Consider the following 27,500-nt stretch of genomic DNA (forward strand, 5'->3'; position numbering starts at 1 on the left):
GGGGGAAATTCAGCCCACGATCCATTCCAGCAGGGACCCTTCTCCCTCCCCCTTCCACTTTAATTGGTCCTACATTATGACCTCTCACCTCCCCCTCAAAAAGGCAACTATTATTCGTCGGTGTTAGTTATTCAACACAACTGTGTGAGCCATCACGAGAAATCGTTCCCCGAACCATTGATGTGTAAGCATAAAGAAATTACACTGAATTTAGCTCAGTATTTAGTGCAGTTTTGATGCACATCTACTTTTCGGAGTTTGTATTTTGTATGTATAAGGTCTAAGTATGGTAAAATCTATGCATTAACTTCACAACCACCTTCAGAAATGTTTAGGCAAAACCCAGATTCCTTTTGGTCATTCAGACATACTGTGAGCACACAATATGGTAATAGTGTCTTACTGGAGTTCAGAGATATAAATGTCTCATAGATTTGTTTGAAAACAGAAAAACATTTTCTATTATAAAGAAAAGAAAGTTAGAAAAACTAACAAGAAATGATATCAGTGCAATAAGACATGTTTACATCAAATACGATAGCAACCTCCAGAATACAAGGTATGTGTTCCTGTCCTGGGACTAGCCATTTGGCTGTAAGGGAGCCAATAGCTGGTGACATGTGAGAGGATTATCAGCCATGTCTCAGCCATGTCTCAGCCATGTCTCAGCCATGTCTCAGCCAAGGCAGAGGACACAGCCAGCCATGTTCAGCCCAGAAGTGCTGGCAGACCAGCCATTTTGATATGACAATATTACTGTGACTACTACAGCCCGTGCTAATCTAGTAGCAGCTCTTTCTTGTCTAACTGACTTTAACTATGCTAAAGAAATCTCTTGTGGCATCTCATCTCTGGTGGCATCAAGGGCAACATCCACTAATACCCTAATTCCATAATTATTATGAGATCTTCCCCTTAGCAGCAGTATGTCAAGGGTAAAGAAGCAAAAGGAGATGGGGGTTTGTCTAGAGAATTGTGAGATGAACCTTACCCAAATCTCCAGGGTGGTCATGGTGTGTGTGTGTGTGTTTGTGTGTGTGAGACTGTCTGAGAGAGAGTAAGGCAGAGACAGGGAAACAGAGAGAAAGAGAGGGAGACAGAGAGGCAGTGAGAGAACATAGTTCATGCTGAGTGTGTGATGTTTCTGTCATATTTCACTTTTCCTGTAGGGAGAGAACATTATGATGGTACATGGGGGGAATGGTTGTCTTTTACCACACACACACACACACACACACACACACACACACACACACACACACACACACACACACACACACACATACACACACAGAGTTATGGTATATGACAGCTAGAGAGATGTATTATCTCAACAGTAAATATGCTCCATGTGAAGAGAATGTTTTGTGTGTGCAATGTTTTTTTGTACAATGGATTCTGGACACCTCATGCTTTCGCAATTTAACCACTTGATGTTTGCATACCTTATGAAGCTATAATGAACATTTGCTTTTGAAACTGCCTTTGGGAAGAATCTAACAAAGCTTTTGATGACAATCCATCTCCGGTTTACGACAAGCCCTGGAAGAATGGATGACTTTGCCCTATGTGTCATGTTTCTATAAATTGTGAGAAGATGCATTCTGATAGAAATGTATGCTTGTGTTCCCAGTCTTCAGTGTGTCTGTGTGTGTGTATGTGTGTATGTGTAAAAGGGTGAGTGCATTTGTGTGTATGAGTTAGTGTGTATGTGTGTGAGTTAGTGTGTATGTGTGTACATGAACACACACACACGCACACACACACGCGCACAGACACACACACACACGCACACACAATTACTTCCATATAAACCTTTCTGCGGTGTCATTTACCAGGGGACGGCTGTTCAAAAACAACACTCCCCTCCAAACACACGCACACACACACACACACACACACACACACACACACACACACACACACACACACACACACACACACATGAAGATGGCAGCACATCATGCGTTCAATTCAAGTCCCAAAACATGAATCCTTTACAGTTGCCGAAGGCAATTCATGTCTTTATAGTAACCTTGGCAATGCCTTGCTTTAATTCTCTGAAATTCTTACAGCGCCACCCTGTGGAAGCAATGTTGTCAGCGGCTTGATAGTCCTGTTGAAATTCATGGTGAAAGAAGATTTATAAATGCCAATTACATCCAGATCACCTTGAGTGGGTGTGGTGGCCGAAACAGCAGCATATGGGAGGTGACTGAGGAGAACTTTAAGATGCACAAGGCAGACCCACACTGGATCTGCCCACCCTAGCCCCACCAACACTCCACACTGGACCCTCCCAGGCGGGATGCCATCCACATAAGACAAATAGAAGATGACAAGCTGCAAACCAGGAGTTGTTGGCAGACACACATAATTGAGATTTCAGCACCAGCCTTGACTGATGAACTGTACAAAGCATAAACGACAATGCAGTGCGATGGTCTTAGGCACTGACTAATAAAAAATGCCAAATTTAGAAAAACAGAATGGACACAGTGGGTTACTGTAAGGAAAATTGTGAATGCATGGGTGTTTGTTTATAAATGTACTTTTCGGTACTTATGAAAGCTCAGTGTTTCGAGAATCTTAATCTTTTCCTCTTCTTACTTGTTGTACCCTCACCCAAAGCAAACTCACATCCAGCCATTTTTCCTAATGCACTCCAAAAGGAATGTTATCTCTACTCATGCTTTGATATGCGCGCGCACACACACACACACACACACACACACACACACACACACACACACACACACACACACACAAACACACGCAGATGGAATGCAATCACCCCGTTTAAACCACTCTGTAAGGTTAAGAGCTCCAGTATAGCACTCTGACTATCAAAAGCCAGTCCAGCTCACAAATAAATAAATAAGTAAATAAATAAAATAAATCCAGTTTATTGCCCAGAGAGGAGGGAGAAAATAGAAAAAAGAGCACTCTAAACAATTCTGCCCACACACCCCCACTCATCACCGCACCCCCCCCCCCCCCCCCCCCCCCCAACTGTTTTTCCCTGGCACTGGCAACCCATGCCTTTAACATCTTATCCACACATCATTCACCAGCAACCATAACTTTAACTAAACAAAGAATAACATGATAAAAGTAGCAAGAATTATGAATTTGATGAAAAATAAAAGCAATAATGAATAGTTGGGAAATACAGAGTGCACGGTATACACACACACACACACACACACACACACACACACACACACACACACACACACACACACACACATCCACTTACTTACCAAGCCAGTGTTCGCCAGTGATCTTGCCAAAGCCTTCTCTGTAAGAGTCCCAGTCCCGGAAGAAGTTCACAGACCCGTCTTCACGACGCTGAATCACCTGAAATGAAATATGATCTCGATAAGCAGTCAACCAGAAAATACCAGGGCCAATAAGGGCAGCGGTGTACACTCATATCTTCCCAGATCATGGGACGAACTCCACTGAATGTTTTTAACAAAGCTTCTCAGTGATGTGCCCATTGCTTTATTTCGGTTTGTTTTGACAAGCTTCAGGGATCACTTGCTCAGCTCCTCTTCTCTCAAGGATTAACGCACGCCTCTTGAGCAGAACAACGCATGAGCACACCTTCATGCAGAGTGCCAGCACTGCCATTCACAAGAACTGCTTAATCTTCTTAACTGCTCAGCAGCCCCAAGCCTAATGATCTGATCAACCATGTTCTCCAAATTATTATGGGCACATGGACCAGGAACAGATGGATCCAAAGGGCACTTGGAATATGCACGAATCATCGCTAAAGATCCCGTTTCTAGTCATCCGCAGATGTTCCGGGAAACTACTGCATAAAACAAGGATGGATTAAAAAGGCACCAGGTGTTTGCCAGACATGGCAGCTCATGGCTGACCTTCAGCTTTGGCACGAGCTGGCGCCCCGCTCCACCTGGTGGTGGGCGGAGCACTTGGATCTTCAAAAGCAGCACTACACTACATTGGTCGCTCTCTTGCCAAACTATTGGCAACTGTGCCACTGCTATTGTAGAAATCGAGTAAACAGTTCTATCCTGACTTGTCACTGGAATCCCTGTGCCATTTGGAGATAATAAGCATACATAACTTTATGAGATGCATAACTTTATGAGATGCTCACAGACCAGTGATTTGGTCCTTTCAGGATTACAATGCCCTGAATTTAATTGGAAAGTTGAACAAAAAACAAAAACAAACAATAAACATACAAACAAGTCTCACAGTAAAACTTGGCTCTGTACACATCTCTTGTGTGCAAACATGGAGAAGGTTTGAATTTTGACATTCATGCACCGTGCAGATCGGAGTTGGCTTCGACTCTGATGTGACATGTCGACCTATTCAGCCTGCAGAAGAGGAAACTTAAAAGGCTCAGGGCTCACTTCCGTTTTCTTTTGCATAAGGTTTCTGATAATCCCCTGTCTGCATGCCCTCATGATTCATAATCTGTGTGTGTGTGTGTGTGCGTGTGATGAGAGAGCACTCTTATATGACAGCTTCCTACATCTATAACTGATCTGTATGGATGTATAGATGGGTGGGTAGAGAGGTAGGGCGTGTCCAAAAGGGACTTGGGATTTCTTGGGATTTTTCGTGAATATATGCGCACACACCTTTATATGCCCTATACACGGGAGGGCTCCCTGAAGTGGATTATAAATAAGAGAGTGACTTCTTGACTTGGTTCACACATGTGAAACAGCTACACTAAGCGCAAATGTGTGTCATCAAATAATATCCTGTGTTTTACCTTATGTTGTGCAGCTGGGATAGCACTGTAGAGTTTGAGCTTTGGGAAATACGCAGTTTCCATCAGCTTTCCACCCTCTTTATATAAGACAGGTTTGGGTGGGGCTAGTTATGACTCATTGTGTGTAGCCTACAATTAAATAGGCTGCTGAACTGTATGATAAAGAATGCCTGTGCCATAATGGTTGGTAATCATATCCGCCAACAACCATCATAAATATCAAGTACATAATTGCATTCCTTGGGGGTCTTATCAGATTGACCTGTTTCACAAAAATCCCAACACCTCACCTTATGCTACCTCATTTACATAGAACTCCAATATGAGGTTCACTGGGTATGAAACCCAAACATTTGTTCTGAGGCCAAAATCATACATTCATGTTGCAATACTGCCTGGGCCTTCACACTTCTACAAATATACGGCCCAGAGACAAAGAACAGATAAGGCAGAGAGATATAATTGTCTATATGAGATGCGTGTGAGGGCTGTCTTTGTGCGTATGCATGCGTGTGCGGTGGGCTGTGTGTGCATACTTTGTAATGTAGTGGAACTAATAAGGCAAACTTTTTGTCCTTTGCATCTAGTTCCAGGGGCCAGTCTGGAAACTAGCTGTCAGCACAGACCCACAGATAATGAAGGGGCTTGTTGCTCCCTGAGCTGATTTTATCTTTTCTTCAAATCCAGTGCCTTGCGTGTTATTTTTCTGGTGTCTTCTACATTCAGACCCGTCTTGCCTCTGCGCAAATAAACTGAATGTCCAAAGCCATCAATAAGTCCTCCGACGTGCGTCTTCCTAGAGTATAATCAGGTTTATTTATAACCTATTTCCCCCCTTCTTCTCCTTTTCAAATAATGAGAGTGTGAAGAAAACCCAGTTTCATCTATTCTTCAATCTCTCATCTCCATTATGCTACCCCTGGCATGTAGGGAATGAAGATTTACTGATAAGTCAAATGCTGTGCTATTTTACCATTTAAATCTGAAAGCTTCATTACTGTATGATGACGGAAATGTTTCCTGTCACTGTAGTCACATGGAAATAAAGGAAAATAGGCAATACTGAATGCACTATACCACACGGGTTCAGTTTAACAAATAAATGCATCTCTTGGCTTGAGGATCTGAAAAGCTGTGGAGGACTCTCAACAAACTGTGTAAACACAGGCATAGAGCAGTAATATGTGATCCATCTATTCAAATGAAATATGTGCAGACTTATAAACTGTTGGGACCTAACAACCCATCTAAAGGTTCACATAGAGAAGACCCTGATTCCAGCAGAGGCTTGAAGAAGGCCAACTACATTGAGCAATGGAGCAGCTATGGAATAGCTATGTCTGTATGTCCAGTGTACTAATAACCCCTACACTGTTCACATCAGTATACTAATAACCCCTAGAACAATCTCTAGACGTCAGCCTTAATAAGAGGCACCTGAATGAGTTTCACCAAATGTAGGTACAAATCTGCCAAAGACACATAAAGGCCAGGGGTTTTCACAAGTCCAATCCCCTTGATTTACTGTTAGTATTCAACTCAATCACATGGTTGACTAAAAACCTTCACAGATATATGGCAAGGAAAAAAAACTAAGATGGCATGAGGGAGAAACCCTGAGAAGAAGAAACAAGCGGAAAAGCCAATTTTCTTTGGCTAGCAGGGCCTTCACAGGGACACGAGTAGACCACACCCTAACACCTCCTAAATGTTCTCTAGTGTCCCCTCACCACAAAAATATACATTATTAGTTTACATGAGTAAAGATATGTTTTCACATGAAATATGACACATTTCTTAAATTGGACCTCATATTTTTAGGTTTATGGCCATATTATTCCATCTTGCAGTGTGCTAGGTCAAATGGTACCTCATTAGGAAGAGAGCTGAGATTGTTCTGAACAATATTATATTAATATGAAATATGGGCATCATGCTATAAGTAAGAACCTTTAAAGTGAATTAAAGAAAATATGCAAAAACAAAGAAAATGCCCTTAGACTTCAGAGGGTTAGACCACTATCAGTACTAATTTCTCCTTCATTATTTGTGATTTCTCCTTAATTCTTCATCAGGCACATAAGGCTTCTAATGCTTCTATGAAAGACTATATATGTAATATTCGTAAAGAGGAAAGAACATTCCTCTGCTATTTAACTATGGTGAAGAGAGTAACACCTTGTTTAGCCAATGAAATTGACCCTTGTGAGTTGTAAGATAATCTGTAAAACCCACAGGAGGGTCTGCAGTGCTACTTGGCACAGTGCTTCAGTTGGCAACTGCTGGGATTATAGAATGCTGGTTGAAAGCACAAAATAAACAGGCTTCATTCAAAATACATCACATACAGAGTAAATAGTAAGGGTTCCTGACTTCTTTAGAACTGTCCTCAAACACAAAGGTTGACACAAAGTTTGGGTCTAATCACGTAAAAATACCTCAGGGCATATCAGTATTCTATTACTGCACTCAACCAGACAAAAACAAACAAAAACAAACAATCCAACCCAATGCTGAAGGCCCTGTGTCTGAAATGATGTAAAATGAAAAACAGTGAAATTCCAACACAAAGTGGGAAGAAAGAAATGCGAATGTTTACAAGTTTTAGTTGTATGAAGTGAAATCTTATTCACCTGCATTATATGAATGGAGGATATCTGAAGAACATGCTATTTATAAGGCAAATAAAAAACAGTTTCTGTAGTATTCAGCATTATATTGCATTTAGAGCATTATAATGCAAATATTGCATTTAGTGTATGCATTAATGGCTGGCACGTTTTTGATTTTATGATAGTATATTTTACGATCGCCTAGTTTATAAGTTAATGATAGTAAAATCACCTAGCATTGATCGTAAGGCAGTTTTATATTTCATAACCTGCAGATGGACTAAGCTATTTCTTTTGCACAGACAGCAGCTCTGCTAAAAGCCAGTCTATTGAGAATAACACCAGCCTCCCACCCCCCAAAAACATGAACTGATATCTCCTTAAACTTTGAATTATTGTAAATCTGAGTTTAATGTTAAAGCCCAAAATGTCTTACTGTATCATAGGAGAGGGAGACAAACAAGGAATCAGAGACTAATCAACGTGTAGGTCTGGAGTTTAGTGATCAAGAAGAAAGTCATAAGCAAAACTATTGAAGCTTTCAGTTTATTTTAATACTTAATTTGATGACATATATCTAGTTTTCATATTAGAAATAAACTCGAGGATTACTTGACTAAGAGAATGGAGACAGCATTGCATGACTACCTTTGCTTAATCTGTCTGCTGAACATGAATGTATTTAAGTCATGTTTAATCTCTGCCTAATGTAAAGTGTGTACATACTACATGTCAGCTTGACAAAGTAATTCTATTTTTGATTGATTTTATCCTGTTGCTACTCTAAGAATTCAAGAAACCATATGGGGGTATTTTTTAAACCTCCAAAGCCCACAGATGAGAGCCCAGCCCTACTGTCCAAAAATCTCTAGTGTAAATGTATGACTGAAACCAAACCTCTTGAGGTTAATGATCTCAAATCATTAATTACTATAAAAGATTGTGTACTGTATCTTTCATTTCACACGTAAACATATGATCGTTGTGATTCCCATGCGCTTCAGTGACACTGTGATGAAGGCAGTTACCCAAAGTAAAATGACTGAAAAACTGACCAAACCCCAGGGGTGTCAGAGAGAAGGAGGGGTCTAGGCAAGAGAGCAGGTGCCGCCTTATGCCACTGTAACCCTCTTAGATGCCCTATAGGCTTATGGGAGCTCAGCCTCACTGGCACAAAACTAGAACAGAAATAGCTGTCAAGGTGGAAGTCGGTTCGGTCTCTCTCTCTCTCTCTCTCTCTCTCTCTCTCTCTCTCTCTCTCTCTCTCTCTCTCTCACACACACACACACACACACACACACACATACATATATAATAGCAGCCAATCTTTTTGCAGTACCAAAAAGACAGTGGAGGTCAATGGGGCTTTACCCATCACTGTCTAACAACAGTGTCAAAAAAGAGGGAGAGCGCAAGCCAGAGAGAGAGACTGAATAGTTGCTCCCCAAAAAGATATCTCCCAAAGCCCTTTTGTATGCTTAGTTATTTCTCAACTTTTAATGTTCAAATTTAAAACCTTTTTTTCTTGGTCAGAATCTTCTCAAAACCTACTTATTATGTTATATTCTCTCTTTACACTGTGACTGGGCCATTTCAACTCTTCAATTTACTTCTACTTTGTCATTATAATATACAGTAACGTATTGAATATACAGCGCGATGCAAGGCTTTACTTAATAGCCCCGTGGCAGTATAATATCATTAAAATAGAGAAGGAAATGTAAAAGTTCTGGAAAAAATAACTTCAGCAAAATTTAATCACAATTTCTGCAAAAGTGCTACAGAGTCTGAGAGAGAGAAAGCAGTGACAAAAATAGGTGTCATGTCACATGGATCAATTTGCCACTGCAGATGCTAACAGAAATGCCCATGCACATCCCATACTCAAGATCTTGGAAAAAAACAACAACAACAACATAACGGCCATAATGGATTTGTGGATGAAATATATTTAATCAGTATGTTAACTTCACTTAGCACCAATTAACATTAATGAATGAGTGATAGTCTTTTAGGCATTAATTAGCTCTCAAAAATAGAAATTTGTCTTATAAATTTTGTGCCAGCTTATACATTTCACTCTCCCAGTACCCAGGAGTTGACGTGGAAATTGATGTGACTTGCTGAGCAGTGATCTGTGAAAGCTCTCTCTGTGTTCTTTCTCTAAATTAGTCTATTGAACTGCCATTTCACTGTAAATGACAATCGCAGGGTTCTGGAAATGTCAGCTGACACATCCATTGTAATGAAGGCCGATTTCCTGCTAATTAACGCTAATACCTAAAGATTTTGGTGGGTGGGGTGAGGGGAAGGGGGCAGAAATGTCATTGCGGCAGTGTTTGTTGATCGGGAGAGCTTTTGAAAGGGTACTGAGGCTAGCAGGAGTGGTGCATGAGCGGGACACGCGTAAGTGGCATACGATTGGGTCACAGAGTGTTGTGATTGACTCTGATAGGTTAACCCTATGCATGCGCGTAGACATGTTTGTCTGAGTTGCATTTGGAACAGCCATTGCTATTATAAAGCTTGTTGTAAAAGTACAGTATGTCACATCTCAAACATTCACGGTGTGGCCATTACTTCAAAGATAAAAGCTTTATTTTCATTATTTCATTTTAATTGAGAGCTTAGTGTAATGAAATGCCTTTCAGTGTATCTTAAGGAGCTTACATATAGCCAGAGGGTCTATCTTTGTTTTAATAAAATAAGCTCTGCAAAGTATGCTCTTTTTGTGCTATGGTCAATGGAAACCTTTTCTCCTTAATACTTATTACTTCTTCACCATCCATCAATCTGTTACACATCGATTCTTTCTTTAATAAGGCTTATTATTTGGCTTGGCTAAATGCTGTGACTGCCTATGTGAATTTGGTGTATAGGCCAAGCTGGGGTCAGTGAAGCCTTGTTCTCATGTGCCATTTCACCACAAGGGTGTCCACAGAATGACCACATCACAATGGCCACTTTGGTCCTGCTTAACCAAAAAATGGTCAGTTGTTATTCAGGACCACAAATCAATGTTCCCTTCTCTCAGTGAGTTACTCTGGCTGTGAGATGTTTTTAGCATGTGGGCACTTTTGAATGGTCAGTGGTGGGCAGACTCTGTAATTCTTGGTTGAGAACTGATTGGAGCTGACAATGGAGCTGGAGAACAACTGGTGAGGTTAAGAGAGTGACATTAGGTTTGGTGAAATCTCTCTCTCTCTCTGTCTCTTTCTTATATAAATCTATATATCAAGTAACATTCAGACAATGTTCACCATGCTTCATTGCTGTTATGTAATTGTAAAATTAATCAAAATTGGCTAGTGTATCTTTAATAAACCCATCTGTGTTACCTAAATCCACATGCAGCTCAGATTTCCACACAGCACTGAACCGTGTAAATGCCACTAATTAACTAATTAATCTATTAAGAACGAGTAATAGAATAATATACTATTAACACCTCCTCTGCTCTAGACATCTACTAAGTTAAGGCATAGATACTGTTTGTCTGAGCAGTAAAGCAGACTATTTTACTGACAAATAGTTTACATTATATTTGGTTGGACATATTTCTCTTAACATACACTGGGCTGTACAACAGAACACTCTCCTCACAATAACTGGTTGAGTTTGTATAACTATAAATACGTTTCTGAAATTCTTACATGCATTAAACCTTATTTCCATAGCTGGTGGCAAACAAGGTACATAGGCACATTGTATTTATGTGTCTTTCTTTCTCTTTTTAAAACACACAGACATATACACACAGGGTAGATGTATCAGAAAGACAAGAACCTTTCCTTAAGAGTCTGAATAGTACTTAATTAGGCACAGTCTCTCCCTCTCTCCCTCTCTCTCTCTCTCTCTCTCTCTCTCTCTTTTTCTCTCTCTCTCTCTCTCTCTCTCTCTCTCTCTCTCTCATACACACACACACACACACACACACACACACACACACACACACACACACACACACACACACACACACACATTTTGTATTTAATTCAGACTATAGAGGGATGCCATGGTGGTTTACGAATGTCCCACGATAGTCCCACAATTATTAGGCTTAGAACAATGTGTAATGTGCTATGAATCATCAGAAATGCACCAGATATAATTAGAAGAAATTACAATGTAAGGTAGTGTGATGGTGCCTCCCCACCAGCAGCCTCCATCTGGGGGTGGAGGCATCCATGTGGCCTTTTGCATATTTTTTGCAAAAAATATGTTTTGGTTTCTTGCCACACCCTATGCCGGTGGTGCGCGTTGAGTCTCATTCATTGCTACCCCTGTGTGTCTTTATGTTCTACCTTTATAAAGGCCTTTGCGTTTGCATGACCAGTTTTTGGTCATGAATGTTAGCTTCACTTTCATTATTTATTTCGCGTGCACGTTTATTACTAAATTCTTTTGCCAACGTTTATTGTTAAACTCTTCAGTTGGAGACTTGTGTTCCCTTTCTTCCTTTTCCCACGTTCTACACTCATGGCAGGTAAGTTCTAATTTAACCAGTTAGAACAGGTGTCACCTGTTCTAACCTGCCACCCTGTCACATTCGTTAGTAGGGGCTGATAATGGAAAATGCACGCCAAACCAGCCACCAGCTCTGCATGTGTAGAGCTGCAGTCCAGAACTCATCCTTGGCCATGCACACTTCGTGTTGGCCATCCTCTACACCTTCATCAGTGATCAGTTTGTGACCACAGGACTTTTTCGGGCTGCTCACTTTCAGCCAAGCTGTCCCTGGCACATGGAGAAGGCCCTTGTAGACACTGTTAGCAGACACAGTCGTGCCACTACCATGTCAGAGTCTACTGCACTGCTGACAGTGGTCCACCACCGAAATAGCAACAGCGGACCTGTGGTCAGAAACGGACTGAAGACCCGGCTAGAGGGGAGCTGATAAATCATGCCAGGAGATGTTCTACAGACCCTACAGACCCTGATGTTTATGTTTATAATGCTCACCTACAAAATAGGCTTACCCAGTAAGGCTGCCAGTGATTGTATAATAACAAGGAAATAAACAACAGCAAATAAACTAATAGATGGTAATGATTTTAGAGAAAGTGCGCAGCACTATGTACTTCTATATACACCGTGTTCTTCTATATACTCCTGACCACACCACGACGCCTGCTGATAAACACACAGATTTTCAGCCTAGAGGTATTTGTTGCCCAGGCGATATAATTTGCTTGGTGGTTAATTAATAAATCTATCAGAACTTGGGACTAACAAATTTGGATTTTGGAGAGTCATGATTTAAAAAACAAAAACAAGAATGGCTATGGCCTAATTCTGGACCAAAATTTGTATTCTTACAAATACGTGTCTGATTTTTATGTGATTATCACAAAGAATGTAACGCACATTAAGTACTAATACCACACTGTGCATCAGCAGAGCTACAGAGTTCATTAGTCCGGCACCACAGAAGCAGAACAAGCACAGTCCAAAATAAACATTGCTTTGACAATATATGACCAGGTCCTGAAATATGGATGAGAGAGATGAGGGAGTGATTGAAGAGCATTTGAAATAGACGGGGCAAAGGGGAGCATGTGCACACACCAGTGTCTAACTTTTACATTTCAGGTCCTAGTTTCAGTTGCTTTTATAATATTTCAGGAAAAGGCTGTGTGCTTTTGATCAAAGCACCATTTGATGATGCATGATCGTGTGCTACCGTACATGATTTATGCAGGGTTTGCTTTCAGCCCCCTATTTTAAACAAATAAAATAATATTACTCAACTACATTAGAGTGGGCCAGGACCATGAACACAATACTGACTATCACTACTGATGCTCCTCTTTGTGTGTGTGTGTGTGTGTGTGTGTGTGTTTGTCTGTCTGTGTGTGCGGGTGCGAGAGACAGAGAAAGAGAGAGAGAATGAGTAAGACTGAGTGAGTGAGTCAGAGAGAAAGAGATAAGATGGAACTGCACCCCTTTGGCACAAATGGTATATTACTTTTGGCTGTAACTTACAACAACTCTGTGAGGTGATGAAATGAAATACAGCAAGCTGGAACCGAAATACTTGCATAACAAAAAAGGATGAACCTGCTTACCTTACCTTACAGATATATCTTTGTTCCCTGTCATCTTTGATCTGTGAAAGCCTTCCAAAAGGGTGTATGTGCACACGCCTATGTGTGAGCATGTGTGTGTGTATGTGTGTGTGTGTGTAATGGTGAGATAATATGGCGCCCCATGTTCTGTGACAGACAGCTGTCTTCATGGTGCTTCTGCTCCCTGCCGAAAAGCTACAACAGAACAGGAAAAAAGACGCAGCTGGAGATGGCAATCCACAACGCTGTTCAGATGTTCCAGTGCTCAATCCACAGCGCTGTTCAGATGTTCCAGTGCTCAATCCACAGCACTGTTCAGATGTTCCAGTGCTGGTGCCACCAACTGGATAATGCTCTCCTCCATGGAAATCAGCTAGCGCTGAGTGGTGACTGCTTGCTAACTATCAGCACTAAAGCTTCCTTCACCCCTTTACTGGACTGTGGTGAGCCCCTGGGCACCTCCTTTCTCCCATACCGAACTGTGGTGAGCGCCTGGGCACCTCCTTTCTCCCATACCGAACTGTGGTGAGCCCCTGGGCACCTCCTTTCTCCCATACCGAACTGTGGTGATCCCCATGGTAGACCTCCTTTCTCCCATACCGAACTGTGGTGATCCCCATGGTAGACCTCTTTTCGACCATACTGGAATGTGGTGAGCCCTATGGGGACCTCCTTTGTCCCATACTGGACTTTGTCAAGTCAAAGTTACATGTTGGTTTTTGAATCTTTTCTGTTGAGAGACTTGTTGATGCAATGTGTTAGTTGACGTGTTAATCCGAAGCGTGAGAGTACAAATTCACTGGGGTCGACATAGTTTGGTAAAATAAGTGAAGTTTTCCTTAAGTGATTGCAGTCACAGTTGTCACATGTTCCCACAGGAGTCCTCAATTGGGAAGCTGAAAAAAATCGCTTTGGACTATTTTTTGCAGGAAGGGAATTAATAGGATGATTCTACCTGCAAAAAAGCTATAAATTGTCTACGCCAGCCATTACTACACACATCAGGTCAGATCCATGCACACAACACACACACATGCCTTAATGATAAATTATAAATGCAATATAATAATGAAAGCTTATCCAAAGGGAATGCATTAATATTCCAATATCCCATTTTCTACGATACTGTTATGATAGAGGTGTCTCTGACACAGGTGTTCTCTTAAGCTTATAATACATTTACAGTTCTTTGAATGATCATTCCTTTAATGTTTCTCTAATTCAAAGCATTCTTTGAATTTGTCTGAAGTCTATGGAAATCTGAGAAGATCTGACTTTTTAGAGATGTGCATGTAGATAAATGCAATTATGATAATCATAAAACTTGAATTTTGGTCTTGTTCAAAGTATTAGCAATTAGAAGAAAAGAAGCTCTGTCAAAAGCGTGCACTGACTTGTGATTGGGTCATGTGCCGAGTCTTGCGATCGATCCTACATTTACATTGTTGATTATTCTACACACTCTGCTCAGCAATTACAAACGCGTGTATGTTTTGAGATAAGTTTACGGCATGAATGGTTGCAAAATCCCCAGCGTACAGTTTGGAAGTTGTAACAGCAGATCTGACTGCATTGCAAAAATGAATTCAAGTAAGAGTCAATATAAGTTAATGTTGTGTTACACTCATGTAGATGTCATTGTGCTCAATAAAGTATCTGTGTGATATTCTTAGCCTGTGACAGGAGATTTGTAAATATGTTTAACATGCTAGCTCCGATTTGTACTCTACATATTCTCTCATCGAGCTATAGAAGGTTTTACAGTCTAATCATCTCCATAAGACTCCATAAGACACTCTGATGATTTTTCACCCAAGAGCCAGAAGACATTGTGCCGATATTTCGAAGATGAACAGTACGAGCCATAATCTCAGATGAAATCAGAGCAAAAATCATATATTGTTTAATAGAACAGAACAATTATGTTATGGTCCATGGAGTGAGTATGAAGGAAGCAGGACTAGGTGCTCAGCTTAATTTAAGCAGGTTCTCAATGGCTTCCATAATCAAAAAATTCAGGAAGAAAACAAGTAAAATTGTTGAAAAAACACTGGTATTTAGTATGATGTCTCAGTAAATCACTCCACCAAAACTCTAGAAAGTAAACAGGGAAAAAAATCCTCCTTACCGTACTACTGTGTCTGTATTGCACAGTATTAGGGGAAGCATGTCAATACAATATTACAGTGTGTACACTTCTAACAAAATGTTATTTTTGAAGAACGGAAAGACTGCCACATGAGGGTGGAAGGATGCGTATATTCTCCCAACAATAGGAGACTCTCATTGTTGATATGGTCCTTCAAAATAATGCAGTTCGACTGCGTGAAATACAACAGTGGGTTGTTGAAGACAATGTGAATATTCAAGGAATCAACAGTGTGAGTCTTCCCACAATTGGCAGTGTCAATATAGAGCTTTTTTTGCTGCAGATTTTCTTCTTTATGTAGAATGTGTAAGTGATGTTTTTAAAGATGTTGTTTCTTCTGTTCTGCCCAGAGTGCACTGTTTTGCATTTATTTATGCAGTGCGTAATGATTGCTGCATGTTTATACATTGACTGGCTTTGTGTGTTATCTGACGATAGTGTTTGGTTTTGAGTAAAGATAAAATGGCTTTGAATCAGTTGTTCGATTTTGCAAGTCAAGTCAATGGTTTTGAGAGTGTAGCTTGAATTTTGGGGGTTTGTGTTTATTGTTTTGAGAAAAGGAAAGGAGATTTCAGGAAATGTTTTAGCAATTCAGAAAAAACTGCAAAATATTGCAATCCTGTTTGCTTTCCCATTTCATTCCTCAGGAGGTCTTGCAGCTGTGCAGTTCTCAAATCTTGAAGGTGGCAGCCTGGGGTAGTGGATCTGGAAAACAGCAGGACTCTACCCGTGGTGGCCATCATAAATACCCACACAGCCAGTGCTGGTTGGGAGGTGCGAAAAGACTGTGGGGAATTCTTTCTCCCAAAATGGATCAGTCCAGGCACCACCCATTTTCTCCTGAGAGCTGAGAAGAAGCAGAGGCAATGCCACCTGTGGGAGACACCCGACGCGCAGATCTCCCACGACACGTTTCACTTCCATGGCACCAGAGTGGCAGGAAACGGCGCAGCAGGCAGGAGACCACCCAGGGACACTCGAGGACACCTAGCCTCACCTACGTGCCTACTGCTATATGAACTTTTCATCTGATGGTCAAGTGTTAAGAAGGTGAAAAACAAACCAACAACAACAACAAAAACAAAAACAACAACAACAACAACAACAACAACAATATATATATACACACACACACACACACACACACACACACACACACACACACACACACACACACACATAAACTAATGTTCTCCACAGCCTAAGCTAAGGGAGATTAGTGTGTTGATAGTAGATAAAGAAGCTTGTCCATCACGCCTAATGTAAGGTAAGGGATGAATGATAATATGATAATATTTATTTCATGAGCGCCATCGTTCCCAAACATCCGAGTATGATTACACAACCACAGTAATTCCTGTTTCTTATCTCTCTACTAAGATGTTGCCATCTCTGGTAAGGGTTTGTTTTCTGTTTTACCTTCCTGAAGTGCTGCTATGTCTCTGTGGCTCCATTTCACTTTCAGTCACCCATCATTTTGTGCATTCATGAATACAAACACACACACACACACACACACACACACACACACACACACACACACACACACACACACACCACCAACACTACCACTTGCTCTGCACAATTTTATCCCTACTGGTCTGGTGCCTGTTTTCCATGCTAATCACAAGCCCCTGTGTTTTTGTGTCTGTGTTAGTGTGTGTGAGTGCCGGTGTGTGTGGTGTGCCCCAAGGGAAGCCAAAAGTGGGACTGTTATGAGCAGCTAATAGCGTTGCTGATTTTATGCATCATCTATTGCCTAGAGCCATCTTTCCCCACACATCTCCATCGCTATCTTTTTTGCCCTTGTAGATTTTTTAATAATGCTAGTTTTCAAGCTCTCTCAAACACATCCTCTTACATGCAAATAAATAGCCCCTACATGGCTTTGATTCAAGTCTCACAACAACATAATCTATGGTAGGATCTACTAGTTCACTGACTCACAAGGCATAGCTTATCCTGATGTGACTGGAACCAAATTCAAATACTGATGATAACCATTATATTCAACTAAAGCACGGTGCGTTCTTCCTTGAAGGCTGCCACATCTGAATGGGAGAAATGTACTGCGTGAAATCTCTCTCTTTCTCTCTCTCGCTCTCTCTCCTTTTATATTTAACCTCCACATCCTTCTCCTAATCTTTCTTCCTCATTCTCCTTCTGTTTCTCTGTCTCTACTGTGGTTTATGGAATTGGACTATAATTTGTCTGTCAATAGTTTTCACCATATTTGTGTCAGAAAAGATGGGTTTGTGAGAGCGATGCCCCGATAAGCGTTACTCACCAGTGACGAGACCCCGCGCCCCTGGAGCTGCAGTGATCTGCCGGCGCGCCCGCTCATTCTACCGCCGCTGTAATCGTTTGCCTGATTTATAGGGCCTGTGACACAGGCCGGGGCTACACATGGGTTTTGGGCGGTGAGATGATGTCCGTGGCAGCATTGGAGTGTGCACGTGCACAACTGAGAGTGCTTGCACAGCGGAGGTGTGGACACACATATACTAGGCAGTTTATGAGCATGTCACAGCGAACGACTGTGTGGTGCAGTGTAGAGATTGTGTACGTATATGTGTATGTATTCAGGCAGGCAAACCTTCAACAGGCTGTTGTAGACACACATATACCAGTTTATGAGCATGTCAGAGGGAATGACTGTGTGTTGCTGTAAAGAAATTGTGTGTGTGTGTGTGTGTGTGTGTGTGTGTATGTGTGTGTGTGTGTGTGTGTGGTAAAGATAGAGAATATGTATATGCATTTAAGCGGGCAAATATACGCCAAGCAGGTTATGAGTGTGTCAGATTTAATCTTTTTTTAGTGTGTGCGAATGTGTGTGTGTGTGTGTGTGTGTGTGTGTATACGCGTGTGCTGTAAGAGGAGGGCAGAGTATGTATATCCATTTAGGCAGGAACGCATATACCAGGCAATTTATGAGTGTGTCAGAGATGAACGGTGTGTGCTTTTGTAGAGGTGTGCGTGTGTGCGTGAACGTGTGTGTGTGTGTGTGTGTGTGTGTGTGTGTGTGTGTGTGTGTGTGTGTGTGACTCACCGTCCAGCCTCCGCCATCCGTACTCATATCGCAGTAGACCTGGAAGCCTGCAGGGTAATGAGTGGGAAACACAGAGTAGATGCCATCTTCTCGCTGACCGCTCGCATGTATATCACTACAGTCACGAGGGCGGGAGCCTGAAAACAAGAGAATGTATGAGAGATCGAGAGAGGGGGAGGGACAGAGAGAGAGAGAGAGAGAGAGAGAAAGAAATAGTGAAATAGAAATAGATATAGAAAGAGAGATGAAGAGAGAGAGAAGGGGACAGGAGCATGAGAATCATTTCTATATGAAATTTATTTCCTCCCAGCATTTGAGAAAGCTGTATGTACTGCATTTCACAACTTATAAGGTGATGCATCTCAGGACATAGTTACTGAGAGGCAAAGGCAAAGTTGTGTTCATTTGCACAGACATTTCTGGCTTAAACCTGCACCTCTAGTATAATAACAACAACACAACCATACAGCCGCTTCCTGGCAGCCCCGAGCCGGCACCCGTGTGCTCTCGTCAAGCTTGGTTTGCATTTCACATATGTACTTTAACGACTTTTAACGACTCAAAACTGTTTCAGCTTCAGTGCCTCTTTCAGCCTCCGAGCTGGTCTGCTAATGGTGGTTCAAATGGGGCAAAGATGGAAGAGAAAAAAAACCCATAACGGAATAATTACTCACTCACTTTAAACGCAGTTTTGCATGAAATTGTTTTGACATTCACTACTTTTCTGAGTGCTAATGGTGAGTTGATCGGAATGCATTTATTTGGCTGAAGAGACAGTAACGTGGAGCTGCTTATGTTGAGAGTGTGACTTCAAATGTCGGCGATTGGTGTGGGGTGGGGAGATTCCAAACCACATGGCACAAAGGGGATTAACCAGACATGACAGAAGATTAAATTGGGGACACTGATTAGAAACTCCGTAGGATGTTGGGTGGATAACTGCAGAATGGACAGATGGATGACACAAGCTTATTCATTCTTGGGCATTAGCTGTGTACAGCTCTCGCTGGAATTAAATTAATTTCATATTGTGTTGGGAGGGAGGGGAATTAATATATCAATAAATCCATGTGTACATGTTTGTAAATTCCATTTTGAGTCATGTCTGTGTTATATTTTTGTCAGATGTATGTATATTTCTCAACCTAAGGAAAAAGGAGCTTTTATGTCTGGAGAATCCATATGAAAACACAAGTATAATATATTCTTCAGAACACACAGAAGGAAAGAAGTGACAAACAGATGAAAAACTGACCGTTGGCACAGCCTTTAAGCCGTGCTCCTCGAACTGGAGCTCTCTGCAGGTCAGCCTTCACCCTGGTCTTCAGCCCACCACCTTCTTTCTGCATGGAGCTCAAAGCATCGCTTACTGAGTTCACCACCTTCACCATGTTAACTTGACTTTCAGAGAGTAGCTGGAAAAGATGCGCGCACATACACACACACGCACACACACACACACACACACACACACACACACACACACGCACAAACAGCTTTACTAAGAAAAATATCTACAAACCAGCACAAGCCCCCTGAAGAATGCTATTACAGTGACCACTTTTAGCACTGCAGACAGCACTTATTAGCGCTGTGGACAGCAACAACATTGCAATGATCCATTTCTCTGCAAGGATCCAATATCAGCACCCTGAACAGCTACACTGCGGTTAAGGTCGATATGATCAGAACCACAATAAGAATGACTTTTTTCCACCAAGTATGTAACACATAAAATGCTATTGTCTTGGTGATTGCTACTGGAAATATGACATTTAACTTAGGAAGAATAAAATAAAGGATAAAAAAGGAATAATTTAGCACAGTAGATATAAGAAGAGTGATTCTGAGCAAAATATGGGAATAAACTCTTATTTACAGGATATTAGTTTTATATAAACAATATCAAACTGGACAGAGATACATTATTCTGCAGAGGTGTAGCTTGGGCTACAGTGCGAAGGCTTGGGATGCTCAGTTAGAGTGATAAAAGTTCACCACAGTTAATGAGTGCTACAGATCTGGGGAAAAAAAAATCAATTTGTAGGTCTAGTCGTGCTGGTTTTAAAGGCCCTTCTTCTAACAGATGGAAGTGGCAGGGAGGGTCCATGGTGAGATGGGTCAGCTATGATCTTGCCAGTGGATTCCTCGACCCTGCTAATGTAGGTTTCCTAATGATCTGGAATGTTATATCCCATGATCTTCTTGGCTGTCCTGATTATGTGTTGGAGCTTGGCTCATGAGGTGACCCATCCAATCCAGTTAGTTATTGATGTGAGGATGCTGTTTAGAGCTGAATCAGGACCTGTGGCAGGTTCAATTTCTTTAGCTGACTCAGCACCAACATTCTTTGCTGTGCTCTTTTTGCGATGTAGACTGAGTTCCCCTTTCACTTTAAGTCCCTGGGTATAGTGGTGCCCAGGAATCTGAGAAACTTCACGGTGGAGACCACAAAGACTTTGGTTCATCTGATGTCCACCACCATCTCTTCTCCACAATCATCTTCTCCACAATCATCTCCAATCTTCTCTAGTCTTTGGCAAGTGGTTATGACTGCACGAGGATACTGGTTGACATTCTTCCTGTAAGCAGCCTCATCGCCATAAGTTATGAAGCTAACCACAGTGGTGTCTGTGAACTTCAAGATTTTCACAGACTGCTCCATAGAGATGCAGTCATTAACGTATAGACAAGAACAGGTGAATAGACACAGCCTTATGGCACTCCAGCACTGAGAGTTCAGGTGTCTGATGTGTGTTTTCCAAGTCACACCTGCTACCTCCTGTTTGTCAAGAAATCCATGACCCACTGGCAGATGGGATCTGGAATGGACAGCTGGGATGGTTTGAATAAGGAGCTCTGACACAATGGTTTTTAAAGCCAAGCTGAAATCCACAAACAGAACTCAAGCAGACATCTCTGGACTGTCCAGATGCTGTAGCACTGAATGCAGGGCAAGGTTGACTGCATCCTCGACAGCTCTGTTTTCTCTGTATACAAACTTCCAGGGATCCAGCGGAGGGTCTGTAATATAGTTCAGGTGGCCTAGGACCAGGTGTTCAAAGGCTTCCATAACTGCAGAAGTCAAGAGGTCGAAGATATCTGTGAAAACTGGTGTTAACTTCAGCAGTGTTTTATCATTGATGGTGAGATTAAATGTGCATCTGGATCTTTTGTCTACTGAAGAGCCTGTAATCATCCTGCTCATTGATGGTGAGGTGAGCAGTACATGAAGAGGCAGTGTGGGTGTGGAGAACAGGGTGGGGTTATTCCCACTTTGGAACCTGCTGTAGAAGGGGGATTTTTCTTGTAGTTTGTAATCTGGAGGCCTTTCCAAGCCAAAGTTGGCTCTTTAGCAGCAACGTGGCTAGGTATACCTGTCTAGGTATTTTATTTTTGCTGCTTTATTCTCTCTCTTCAGTATGTGTTTACCTTCTTTGAGAAAATGGTATCCCCAATTCTGAATGTTGTCTCCTTTTCCCTGTCTGAGCTCATCTGATAAACATGGTGTGTCATTGCTGTATTTCACCCATGTTTTAGTTGGAATGTAGCTGCCCTCACAGAAGATGATGTATGATGTCACTGTGTATGCATATTCATCTATTGTGGCTGTCACCTCTTTGAGAACAACCCAATTTGTGGACTCAAAAAAGCTTTGTAGCTTTTAAACGTGTCTCAACTTCTCACTGTTGTCACAACTTGATGGCTTGACGGTTTGGAGTTTTTTACCTGTATGCTGGAACGAGATTAACATGATTGTATGCGAGAACATTATAGACAGAATTGAATTTGAACACCCTGACACCAAGGGGTTAAACATATGATGAGATTGGAAGGAGAATAGGTTACAGACACACACAAACACACACACTTGACCTAAGTAAATCTGGCCTATTTTAAAGGGAAACTGTGTGTGTTTGAATGAGTGTGAGCTATGTGTGTATCTTAGTCGATATAATAAATGAGCTGCCTCTCCTGGTCTCAAATTGGAGTTAAACTTAGTGATTTTAAAAGGACATTTACACCTCTGCAGTGAAGAACTAGGATGAACGTGTTCTTCACACACACACACACACACACACACACACACACACACACACACACACACACACACACACACACACACTATCTGGCTTCTCAAGTAGATCAGTTGATGGACAGTTATTTAGGGATCACAACGCAGCTTTCCTTCAGAACACAGGGAAATAGCACTGAAAATGTGTGTGCCTGCATGTGTGCTTGTGCACATCTATGTACATACGTATCTGTCTGCATCTGTATGTGTATAGCTGTGCTTCATTATAATGCACCATTCATACCTATCCTGCTTATACTTTCTTATATTTGCTGCACTTGCAGAAAAATGTACATATGTTATGATTGTTCTTGCACATTGTAGGGTTGGTGTAGAAAGTGTAAGAGAGAGTGCATGTGCATGTGCTTTTGTCTTTATAGATGGATTGCATATGAAAGGGTGTGTATATGTGTGACTATGCAAAGAATGTGTATATGTGTGAGTATGTAAAGGGTGTGTACATGTGTGAGTATGTGAAGGGCATGTACATGTGTGAGTATGTGAAGGGTGTGTACATGTGTGAGTATGTAAAGGGCATGTACAAGTGTGAGTATGTAAAGGGTGTGTACATGTGTGAGTATGTAAAGGGTGTGTACATGTGTGAGTATGTGAAGGGCATGTACATGTGTGAGTATGTAAAGGGCGTGTACATGTGTGAGTATGTAAAGGGCGTGTACATGTGTGAGTATGTAAAGGTCATGTACATATGTGACCCATGTAAAGGGTGTGTACATGTGCGAGTATGTAAAGGGTGTGTACATGTGTGAGTATGTAAAGGGTGTGTACATGTGTGAGTATGTGAAGGGCATGTACATGTGTGAGTATGTAAAGGGTGTGTACATGTGTGAGTATGTAAAGGGCGTGTACATGTGTGAGTATGTAAAGGGTGTGTACATGTGTGAGTATGTAAAGGGTGTGTACATGTGTGAGTATGTAAAGGGCGTGTACATGTGTGAGTATGTAAAGGGCGTGTACATGTGTGAGTATGTAAAGGTCATGTACATGTGTGACTATGTAAAGGGCATGTACATGTCTGAGTATGTAAAGGGTGTGTACATGTGTGGATATGTAAAAGGACTGTACATGTGTGAGTATGTAAAGGGCGTGTACATATGTGAGTATATAAAGGGCATGTAAATGTGTGAGTATTTAAGGGCGTGTACATGTGTAAATATGTAAAGGGCGTGTACATGTGTGAATATTTAAGGGCGTGTACATGTGCGAGTATATAAAGGGCGTGTACATGTGTGAGTATTTAAGGGCGTGTACATGTGTGAATATGTAAAGGGCGTGTACATGTGTGAGTATTTAAGGGCGTGTACATGTGTGAGTATTTAAGGGCGTGTACATGTGTGAATATGTAAAGGGCGTGTACATGTGTGAGTATTTAAGGGCGTGTACATGTGTGAATATGTAAAGGGCGTGTACATGTGTGAATATGTAAAGGGCGTGTACATGTGTGAGTATGTAAAGGGCATGTACATGTGTGAATATGTAAAGGGCGTGTACATGTGTGAATATGTAAAGGGCGTGTACATGTGTGAATATGTAAAGGGCGTGTATATGTGTGAATATGTAAAGGGCGTGTACATGTGTGAATATGTAAAGGGCGTGTATAGGAAGGAGGACTTTGCTAGGTGCTCGGTGTCTCATCCTCAGTGATTCTGATGGGCCCCTGTACTGTTTCATCAGATACGTGTGAACTGAAGCCGCTCTCAGAGGACAATGGCGATGGGCCGGACCATTACTAACTGTCATATACCTTGTAATGTGGCACATTGAATCATGTCCCCTCTCCTTTGGCAGCTCAAGAAGTCATAAAGAATGTGGGCATATAAAGCATGTGGAATGCCAGTGCCTTTTTTACACATACACACACACACACAATCTAATAACATGGTAACAAGAGCTGGTGTCACCCACTGGTGAAGAGAGCTGCCCTCAGGGTTTGTATAGGTTTCACGTATTTCTCTGGGATGGCCAGAACAGCGCACTGATTGACAGCGCAGAATTACTTTCCTTAATACAAGGCCATAAACGAGCCACTGGTGTCACGGGAGCCAAAATGGGGTTACAAACTGTAGCCCAATGCTTGCGGTCAAAGTGAGAATTTATTCCCCATCTTTCTGCACTGTGCAAAGCGGTTTACACTGGAGGAGAGTACAAAGGTAAATGCAGAAATAGTATACATGCTGCTATCATAGCTGAACATATACTTTGTGTATTGAGAGGCAATGGTGGATGGATTCATGACAAAGGAGGGAAGCTGTACTCATGTTCTACAGTTCTGCTCAAAGAGATCTCTTCAAAGAAAATCTCTCTGAGAGACTGCTCAAGGAAATGTAAAAATAAAGTTAATATTACAAAGTGAAAAAGAAAAGCACCTACAAGCCAAACTAAGGGAAAATAACTGAACTGAACACAGTGCAAAGAACAAAGGAAGATTTAAAAAGTACAATGTTTAATTCAGACTGTTGCCATGTAAAACCAGTCAAGGAAGGATCAGTGTGTAATCATGAGACTTTCATTAATACTGAATATATATGTAGAGAGAAATGTTCACATATTGGATCTGTATTTTTTGCACTCTGTAGTGTCCTCTCTCTTTCTCTATTGCTCTTTCTGGCGCTCCTCTTTGCAAAGAGGCTTTCTTTCACAAACCCTTTTAAAATCAAAGGCCATTTTCAAACTGTACCAGAGAGTGAGGCTACAAACAAACAACCCAAACCTTCGCCCCCACAGGCACACACACGGTCAGGTCACCACCCCTGTCAAAAAGTTATCAGAAAATGAGAGATTACCTTCCATTTGTGGGGGCAGTGGGGGTGGGGGGGTTTTGTAGATGCTTCTTGAATGCACAGGTGTTTTATGGTGATAAATAACTCTCTTCCACTCTTCCCTGAGTCTCTCTCTCTCTCTCTCTCTCTCTCTCTCTCTCTCTCTCTCTCTCTCTCTCTCTCTCTCTCTCCCCCTCTGTGTGTATTTGTGTACATGTGTGCCTGTGATGGGTTTAATGTGTCAGAGCTTGTCAGTAACTTGTAAAAGAGGAAGAGGGTGTTAATCCTGAACCTCTAATTCAGATTACATTTAGGATTTAAGTCCTTGGTAATTCACTTAACATAAGGTAACAGACAGCACCTGGAAATCCGCTGATTAGAGTTCTCAACTTTAGCGAAAAGGAGACGGGCAGAAGGTAGCACATATTGTACACAAAAATCCTCATATCACCTTTTGCAGTCCTCAAAGCCTATTGTGAGCTATGTCAAAACAAGCATTACATATATGGAGGACCAACAGGAAAGTTGAGACCATAACAGCATGTTTTATAGTGTTGTCCAGGCAATTGTACACTGGTCTGATGCTTACAAACTTATCTTATGCTTATTTATTTTTATTTTTTTTAATGCAGGATTGTTTAACCACAAAACATAGCCATCAGTGTGGAAATCAAAACCCCAGTGCTGAATTTACTTTTATAGTTGTCACAGGACCCCCCCCCCCCCCCCCCCCCCCGCCCCCGAGTCACGTGGTAGGGCCTGCCGCGTGCAGGGGGGTTCGCTCATGTTTGTAGCCACAGCCTCGTGAAGGCACGCGCCTGTGCGGGGTTAAGTGTTAGCGTGTGTCTGTCTATTTAAAGCCCCGTCAGTGCGTGCCTCACCCCTCCTCATTGTTTGTTTTGTTAGCGTCTGAATGTAATACCCGTAATCATGTTTGTCTGGCCGGTGTTAAACGTTAAAGCCGTTAGTGTTAAGTGTGTCTGTGTTCGTCATTAATGTTATTTGTGAGTGCCACCATCGTCTATATGTTTTTGTGTCATTAAATGTTTCACTCCTTCGAGAGAGCCTGTGCGTCCTGCTCCATGCCCTTCAGCACTCGGGCATTCGTTACAATAGTCTTCTTTTGTGTTAAGGGCTCTTACATAGAAATGTAATTGCAAAGGTATCACTTTAATTACTTTGCTGACAGATGGTAAAAAACCTCTCTTGACTTGCTACCATTTCTTCTTATACTGTCTAATTAAAATGACCTACTATAGTATATAACCTGACGTACCTAATTCACACATTGATAACTTATTACCTACTCGCATATTAGCCAACTTAGAAAGGATCTTTTCTTAATGTATTTGCATATGCTTATCAATGGGGCTATGCTTGGGAAAAGTATAAATGTCATCATTGAAGATACTTCATCAGTCGGGAAAATGGCAGGTCATTGCTGGATCCAGTGCTGAGTTGGGCTAAGTGAAAGTGTACAATTGACTTTTATCCCTATTTATATTTTATTTATATTTATAATTTTATAAATGTATTATACAATAAATAATAAATATTTCATTATTTATTTAAATATTAATTTAAATATTATATATATATATATATATATATATATATATATATATATATATATATATATATATATATATATACTGTCTGCAATTATGTTTAACATATCCATTTGTTCATTGAAAGGCCTTTGATAACATTATAATTTAATATTACTTTGGCTGAGAATTAAATCATAATTTAATACTACTTTGGCTGAGAATGAAAAAAATAAAAATTACAGTTCTACCATTTTAATGGTTTTAACTTGAGATGGACTTCTGTGCTCCTTTGTCTTGAAGGGTAATCTTAACATTTGAGCCACACCTACAGATAATCATGTTCTTAGTGAGTTCCTGAGTACCAGATAGCCAACTCTCTACCAAGAATGGCAGTGGCGAGAAGGAAATATATCAGCCAAACAGGCAGACTCCTGGCCATGAGAGAGTGTTTCTTCCGA

At 41.3% G+C, this 27,500-nt stretch overlaps 1 protein-coding gene across 2 annotated transcripts in view; it reads right to left on the minus strand.

Annotated features, from left to right (window-relative positions):
- The window catches only part of LOC113573690 (fibrinogen C domain containing 1), a 79,414-nt gene that overhangs the window by 21,765 nt on the left and 30,149 nt on the right, over positions 1 to 27,500 (minus strand). For both annotated transcript variants that reach the window (XM_027004107.2, XM_027004106.2), the window contains 3 exons: positions 19,896 to 20,055; positions 18,641 to 18,777; positions 3,264 to 3,360 (listed from right to left, as the gene is read on the minus strand). In XM_027004107.2, coding sequence (XP_026859908.1) covers positions 3,264 to 3,360; positions 18,641 to 18,777; positions 19,896 to 20,055 — 394 coding nt within the window. The remainder of the gene's footprint in view (positions 1 to 3,263; positions 3,361 to 18,640; positions 18,778 to 19,895; positions 20,056 to 27,500) is intronic.

Source organism: Electrophorus electricus, chromosome 6 (assembly GCF_013358815.1).
Source record: "Electrophorus electricus isolate fEleEle1 chromosome 6, fEleEle1.pri, whole genome shotgun sequence".
NCBI lineage: Eukaryota > Metazoa > Chordata > Actinopteri > Gymnotiformes > Gymnotidae > Electrophorus > Electrophorus electricus.